We start from the raw sequence: 7747 nt of genomic DNA, 5'->3' as shown, positions 1-7747 counted from the left end.
TGCTGAAGGCACTGGCTCTGCACCAGCCCAGCAGCCAGTTTCCACTCAGAAAGCTGTTTTTTCCAAGTATCTAAGACCTCCAGAGAGGACACGAACCTAAGCAAGGGGCAGAATAAGACATAGCGGTTGGCCTCAGGAAATGGGCTAGGTTTGAATACCAGTTAAACATAGATACACTTGAAAAGATGCAGTGCTGTATGCTTTTTAATGTAGTGACATCGCTCCATTTCCCTCGCTGGCCTCCACACCCCCTGGCATGCTTTCTACACTCTCAAACAGAGCATGAGGGAGGAAGAGCTGAGAACAGCACGCGCTACAGAAGCCAGGGGAAAGGGGTTTCTGTGCCCTGTTCCCAGGTCTCCTGTGGTAGGACATGGCTGGGTGCAGCCTGTCCTGCTGCCTGGGCACTCCTGTGAGCCTTCCCGAAACAGCTTCGGAGTTGCGGACACCCTCTGCTCACAGTGGTGCTTAGCTACCCTGAAATTAGCCCATTGACCTTAATTTTTGAAGGATTTCTTCAGACCACCCAAAATGTCTCCCCTTCCTTTTCTTGATTTCTAATGCATTTGTATCATGATGGCGTGGAAAATGACTGTTGCATACAAGAAGGCTTTGCGTGGAGAATGATCTGAGGATGATTCCTCTGAAAGCCTCTTAAATCTAGTGTTACTTGAAAATGAAAAAAAAATTCCAACTAGCATGAGTCATGTTGCTTTTTTGATGTTTTCTCTTTAAGAAATCACAGCACAGACAGAAGCCTGTGAGATTAGACAAGACTGGAAGCCTTCATTTCTTAGCAACGAGGAGTTCACCCAGTTGATGTTAGAGGTAAGAAGAAATTAAAGCTGCATAGATTAGTGAGAAGTAATCGGTTCAGTGGAGTAGTTCAGAGATACAATTCCTTTTCACCTGTAGGTCCCAGTGTTAATGATTTCTACTTTGCTGGCACATACAATCCAAACCTGACAGAGACCAGTGTTGTGCTAAATGCTTTGCAGACACAGAATTAAAAATATGATTGCTTCCCCTTAAAGATAAACAGCTTTTCATTTAGGAATGAAGACCAGTTTGGCCTGGTGAGAGAGGAAAAAGAGAATTTCCCTTCTCAGAAGAGCCGCTAGAGCTAGCAGTTTTAGCAAAAACTTGAAAGGACCTGAAAAAAACAGAGCAGCTCTCTTCCTCCCACATCCCATTAGTCAGGCAGCATTTACTTTGCTGCCTTTGCTGCTGCTAGCTGTGCGGTGCTGCTAGCTGTACAGATGTGAGCTGTATCTTTTGCTTGGGTTGCCTTTAAGTGCATTCGGGAGAACAGCTCTGACACTCTCACCTATAAAATGCTTAGCTGATCTAGAAACACCTCATTAGTCTACATTTTTTCCTTTCTTAAGGATGCTGCTTTGTGTTTGTGCTGCGTGCTCCTCTGGCGAGGACATCTCCTACCCTGTGTAGGCAGCTGTTGCTCTTTGGCCCACCAAAATAAGGGTGTATGCTGGGCTGAGCTGGGAGGTGCTGCAGTGTCTTAGTTATTCCTTTTCATCAGGATGTCATGACTCACCTCCCTGGAAAAGTCTGTTCATTCTTTCTGGGAATTTCTCTCACCAAACAAGCTAGTTTGTTCCAGCTGAATCAAAACAAATTCCCCCTTTAGAAGTGGCGGGGAAGAGAGAGCCCTTTAATAACTGTTGGCTTGCTGGACTATGTTAGACCATTGACCAGTTTACTTAAAATCGGTGTTTTTTTCCAGAGAGGGCTTATTTTCAGCAAAGGCAGAGTATGACAGTGAGGTGGGGAATAACTGGCTGTGGGGCAAGATGGTGAATGCTGCATCTTTGGCTCCCTGTAGCTAAGCTGCAGAGCAGCCTAACAGTGTCTATAGAAGAGTTGGCTTTGTGCACGGTGCTGAGCAGAGGTTAAACCTTCCAGACCTTGGTAAGTGTTAGAGAAGAATAGGGACAGACACTGGGTCAACGGTGCAAGAAGATGTTGTGAAGAACAGGGAAAACACCCAAAGAGGAAAGCACATGCAGTGACTTAAAAGGGGCAGGGAACTTTGACTCCGAGACAGAAACCATTGTGAATAAGAAAAGGGAAACAAAAAAAACTTAAAAATTGTTGTGTCACTAGCCTAACAAATAACTGCTTTAAGCAAAATAAATAAGGCTTTAGATCTTGTCCATACTGTCCATAAATTGCTAAAAATACAGCATTGTATAATTTTTCTGTCTCTGCTTATCCATCCGTCCATCCATCCATCCATCCATCTGTCCATCCATCTATCCACAATGCTGGGTTTGCCATGATGATATGTAATATCTCCTTACGCACCGAATTGGTTAACTATTGTGTAATTCAGAACACATAATGAAGTGACTGAAGTCACCAGGGTTGTGTGGGTGTAGAAATTTTAACCACCACTGTCTTGCTTCATGTTAAATAAATACTCACTGGGTGAAAAATGCAAGTCAGTCAATTTAATATTAATGAGCAAATAAGAATATAAGAAGAATGTTCAATTAGACAGCATATGTAATTTTTATTTTTCCCCATTGAACTATCATTTCCGTAATTGATTTATGTTAGGTTTAGGCTGTTAGAAGCATCACCAAAGAATAAATTAGCCTATTATAAGTTGTTCCCTTGCATAACTCTTTATTTTTTTTCTTTTTGCCTGCCTTTTATCATTAGGCACTAGATGGCTTTCTCATTGCTCTTACCACTGATGGGATTATTATTTACGTATCTGATAGTGTCTCGTCTCTGCTTGGACACTTACCGGTAAGTTCTGACAACACGATATGTTGAAGAATCATTCCCCTGCCTTAACGCAGCCCCCGTCACTGCAGGGCTGGGGCTTGGTTTTTTCCAACCGAAGAGGCAAGTGAACGCGGGTGGGGGATAAACCAACAAACTCTTAGGGAGTTTCTCAAGCTCCTGTGAATAACAGATTCTCTGTCAGGGTCTGTGAGTTAGCTAAAAAAAACCTATGCAAAATCACTGTACTCGTAGCTCACCACTTGGCAGCATGTCTGAAGGAGGGTCTGGGTGGTGTTTATCCCACCAGGTATATGGAAAATCTCATGCTTGTGAAATCTGTGCATGCTGAAGCTCTTCTCAGATAATTTAAAGATGATTTCACGACTGAATGTATGCTTTTCTAATGTCATTGTTTGTTTCTACTTCGAGCCCATGGTCTTTAGTGACAAATAGGTGGCCTCAGAGTTTTCTGGAGAATTTCTAGACATCAGTTAGCTGTTGGGTACAGAAGTTTCTGCTGGCCCCTCAAAAACATTTTTTATTTTTATCTGATGCCAAGCATGAGGCACCAGTGACGCTGTGTGAGGGCAAATTTGAGCACACAGTTAACCTGGCTGAATGTCCTGGTGTGTAAAGAAACAAGTATGTGCTGACATTTTGGGAGAACCCCTTTAGTCAGGATGTGTGGGTTTATCAGCACTGAAACACTTGCAGGTCAAGCTGATTTTGCCAGATATTCAGCCTAGAAGACAAATGGAGGATGTGAGGAGGAGCTCTCCCCCTTCTGTCTCGTACTTCCAAAGGGAAATGTTCAAAATATTAATTTTGATACGATATTTCTCATCCTGTTGTATTCCTGTGGTACCAGGGATTCTTCTCCAGCTTGCATCTGGCTGAACTGAAGGGCAACCTCTGGGACCTGTTCAACCTTTTGCAAATAGGTAGCAACCCCGGGGTAAAATAACCTAAGGGTTATATTCTGCCCTAGATCCATCTGCAGATTGACTGGGCTTCCTTGTCTTAAGCATCCGCACTAGACGAGCAGCGTCTGTGCTCTGCTGCAGGATGAAAAGGCGTGATATTGTGTCAGGCTGTACTGCTGAACATGACAAAGCATTCTTTTGTATCAGTCAGATTTGGTGGACCAAAATATATTAAACTTTCTGCCTGAGCGGGAGCAGAGTGAGGTGTACAAGCTCCTTTCTCCACATGTGCTCATGACAGATCCTGTTGCAGCTGATTTTCTAAACGGTAAGCTCTGCTTTTGTCTGTCGGTCAGGGAAATTTGCCAAAGGCAAACAGCTCCCAGGGGAGCCTGCACAGGGCTCTCCAGCTATTTAATTCTCCTGCCTGCCACTTCTGTTTTGCCGCAGTTAATATTTCTGGTTTTTAATGCAGCACATCATCTAATGTTCCTACATGCTCCCAGTACTTGGTCTTTGATTTGGACAGTCTTTGTTTTACTGTCTGCTTTGCATCATAGGACAGTGAAGTTGCTCTCATTAGATATTTTTCCCGGGGCAGGATGCTGGACTGAGCCTGTGACAGGAGTGAGGGGCTTGGGGGAAGAAAAAGGGTAGGAGAAATTCCAAAGGGTTTTGGCAGAGTCTTTGTTCCTTAGGAAGCTTGCATGTCTCAGGATACTTGAGAAACCCTTCATGTAATTTAACCAACAGCCTTCCTATCTGAACAGTCCATCCGGATCTCTACTGCTGGCTGCTGTCCCACCCCCAAAATGTCCCTTTCCCCCAGAAAATGTCCCCAGCACCAGAGCGGGCAGCAGCAGCATCTTCCTAACAGCCACCTTTCACCAAGGCTGTGTTGGAAGCCCCCTTCCCCGGTGGGTTCGCGTGGCCGGGCAGTGCTAGCCTTCCCTCTCTGCCGCCCTGTAAGCGTCAGTGGGAACTGGGCAGCCCTCGTGCTGGTGCTCTGCCCTGGGGTTGGTTTCCCTCCGGCTGAAGACTGCATGGCCTAATCCATGGAGTTCAGACCTCAGGCAGAAAACTGAACAAGAGCGGGGCCCTCTGCCGTTAATGGAAAGGCTTAGGGTGACTTCGGTGCCCTTTGGATCTGGGTCCTACTGAGCAGTGCCAGAGCAGAGTACTGCAATACCACTGAACAGCTTCGCATGAAATCACGTGTGCACAAAGTCAGGGGTAAATAGCGCTGATCGATGCTGCCAGGGCTTCACACCCAGCGTAGCAGGGTGGCTGTAAAGCCATGGGAGAAAGGGTGAGAATACATTTCCTTAAGCAGAACCAGCTGATCATGCTCTTAGTAGTTGCATATTTACTTATGGGTATCAAGAGCATTCCAGCAGGGTGTGCGTGGATACCACAGCAGCAGGGTTGGTATAAACACCTAGATAGATTCGGTATATGGAATGTGCTAAAGTGCAGACTTCTAGTAACATTGTGTATGTCTCCCTCTCCTTCTCTCATTTCAGCAGAAAAACAAATAGAGTTTTGCTGCCATTTAGCAAGAGGCAGCTTAGATCCAAATGAACCCCTGATGTATGAATACGTGAAATTTGTAGTGGATTTTAAATATTTTACTCATGGTAAGTTACTGCTCCAGCCTACCTTTACCTCTCTACCTCTTTCCTTTAAATTCTGTGTTGATCTGTAGCCTCCTAAAGGCCTTGTTTCAGCTGAAAATGCCCCATGATCGGCAGGGGTGCAATCAGCTGTGGATATGTTGGAGATATTTTTCATATAAAAGTGGTGGGGAGGCTGATGGTCAGAAGAGTGCACTCTTCTGCATGCTGTGCTTAAAGAAGGGATACCAGACTGATCCTACCTCCATTTGACCCACTGCCAATTGTAAAGCAGCCTACTTATACAAATAACCAGTAAAATACGCTATTCTGTTTCATTTGTGGCAATCAAATGACACTTTTTAAAGATTAAATAGTTTGAGAAACCTGTAAAATCTTGAATCTTGCAAATGTTGAGCTGGAGAAAGGCTGACAAGGAGACTGTAGCTGCACACTGAGCTGCTCAGAGCCGTCACATGAAGCTTCCCTGCAAGCCAGGGGTAGGTGGTTACAACTGTGTAACTCGGAGCCTAAAGGGTCATGCTTTAAATAACATCAGCGTGTATCAGTGTGGCATCGCCTTGTGGGTAGGAGGAGTTTGTTGCTGGGGTTTCATCAGTCATTGTACCTGTCTTAACATGAAAAGAAAGCTCTCCTTCCTCTTCTCCTTAAATAAATTGTCTGGTTGTGTCTAGTGCCTACACCCTCCTGTAATGGCTTTGAGTCAGCTATTGCACGAGCTTTCAGGTCAGCCACGGAGGAGCAGATTTGCCTCGTAGCAACTGTTCGTCTTGTCACACCGCAGTTCTTAAAGGTGAGAACTCTGCAACTGCATCTTCCCTTTCGTGCGGGGATCGGCCGGTGCTCAGTGGCAGAGCTGCTGCTGGTACCACGGGCTGTGTGCTCGGCTGTTGCAAGGGGAGCCGTGTTGCAGCAGCCTCTCAAAGAGTATGTGCAGCAGCACAGATTGTTTGTGCAGAGGGTTGGTAAATGGGAGAGGACACCGCTGTGTTTGTGAGTGGGAGACGACGTAAGTATGTATTTTGGAATGATGAGATATAAAGCGGGAGTTGCTTTTGAGAAGACGCGGTCGTCTGATGGGGTGTCTCAGAGCAGTCAGCCCAGGAAGCACCAATACAAGGTGACCAGCTAAACCACTTGAAAAGTTGCAGCTTTTAAAGAAATACATCCCACCGCTCCTTTGTGTATGAAGGCCACCCACATCTTGAAACACTGTGAACACCGTGTTTCATGGACTCTTTCTGCCGGTCCGTAAGTGTCCTGTGGTGCCGTGCAGTGATGGCAGGGCTTGATGCTCAAGGCAGCATTAGCCAGCTCGGTTTGAGGCTGGACCTGGTGCTGTCATCCATCTTCAGATACCAATATTTACAAAAAGCTGGGGAATTTTGCCTACAGACTGCAAGATGAGGCCCTTGGACTATTTATCCTAGCTCTGAAATTCAGACCAGTGTAAATTATTCAGCCACTTTTCATCAGTTTATGCATCTATAAAACAAGGCTTATACATTCCTTAGAGGGAAATAAGTCAAGTGCTTTAAAAGCACTGTATTTTGCTAGGGTTTGTTATACCAAGAAGATGCATCCTTAGTCTTGATAGAGGGCTCCTTTTGTCATTTCATAGAATTAAATGTCTGAATATGCCAACTGTTTTGCAGGAGCTCTGCAATGTTGAAGAGCCATGTGAAGAATTTACATCGAGGCATAGTTTGGAATGGAAGTTTTTATTCTTGGACCACAGGTAAGAGATTTGGTTTTAGTCACTGAAGAATAAACAAACTGTAGTTTAAAAATAGAAAACTTTGTGTAGCTATTGCCTGAGATCCCAAATAGAATAGCTCTAATTAAGTGCAACTGCATAAGTAATAATACTCTGAACTTACTTATTAGGCATCCTTAAATGCTTTGCTCTTTTCCATATTTTAGGCAGGTAAGAAACCATATAAAACTGTGGGAAAATGTCTAGAAAAAAGTCTAACTTCACCAAGATACTAGGTCATTAAAACTGAGCAGCGCGGGTCCTGTTCCCTGTATTGGTTTAGCCTCTCTGTTTTCCAGCTACAGCTTCCAGGAATCCTTCTAAATCTTTTGCTGTGTCAATAAACTTGATTTTCACCTTGAGAAATGATGGAATTTATAAAAATAAAAGAAAAAGCAGTGGATTAGATTATTTAATTGCAATTTGTTTTTGACAGCGCCATACGGTGAGCTAGGATTCAGCTTGGTGAATGAAACAGACTGGAACCACTTTATTAAGCTGATTAATACAGGATTCATTTTCTTCAAAAGAAGCTGGAGGTTTTTGTTCACTCTTTTACTTCTCTGTATTTGACATGTATGCATAAGCACATTGCAAAATCCTGCCCTTTCCATTATCCCTCCCTTTGCAAGCTGTGCAGAGGTAATCATTACTAGAAATAGAAGACTACTAAATAAGGT

The 7747-nt window shown here is 44.2% G+C and overlaps 1 protein-coding gene across 1 annotated transcript in view; it reads left to right on the top strand.

Annotated features, from left to right (window-relative positions):
- Positions 1-7747, top strand: part of PASD1 (PAS domain containing 1) — a 27573-nt gene that overhangs the window by 1629 nt on the left and 18197 nt on the right. The window contains exons 3-8 of the mRNA XM_009331017.1: positions 737-828; positions 2686-2775; positions 3885-4005; positions 5201-5314; positions 5986-6104; positions 6967-7049. Coding sequence (XP_009329292.1) covers positions 737-828; positions 2686-2775; positions 3885-4005; positions 5201-5314; positions 5986-6104; positions 6967-7049 — 619 coding nt within the window. The remainder of the gene's footprint in view (positions 1-736; positions 829-2685; positions 2776-3884; positions 4006-5200; positions 5315-5985; positions 6105-6966; positions 7050-7747) is intronic.

The sequence above is a fragment of the Pygoscelis adeliae genome, unplaced genomic scaffold, assembly GCF_000699105.1.
Source record: "Pygoscelis adeliae isolate BGI_AS28 unplaced genomic scaffold, ASM69910v1 Scaffold100, whole genome shotgun sequence".
Classification (NCBI taxonomy): domain Eukaryota; kingdom Metazoa; phylum Chordata; class Aves; order Sphenisciformes; family Spheniscidae; genus Pygoscelis; species Pygoscelis adeliae.
The sequence above is the reverse complement of the archived record's forward strand: the minus strand, read 5'-3'. Positions and strand labels throughout refer to the sequence as shown.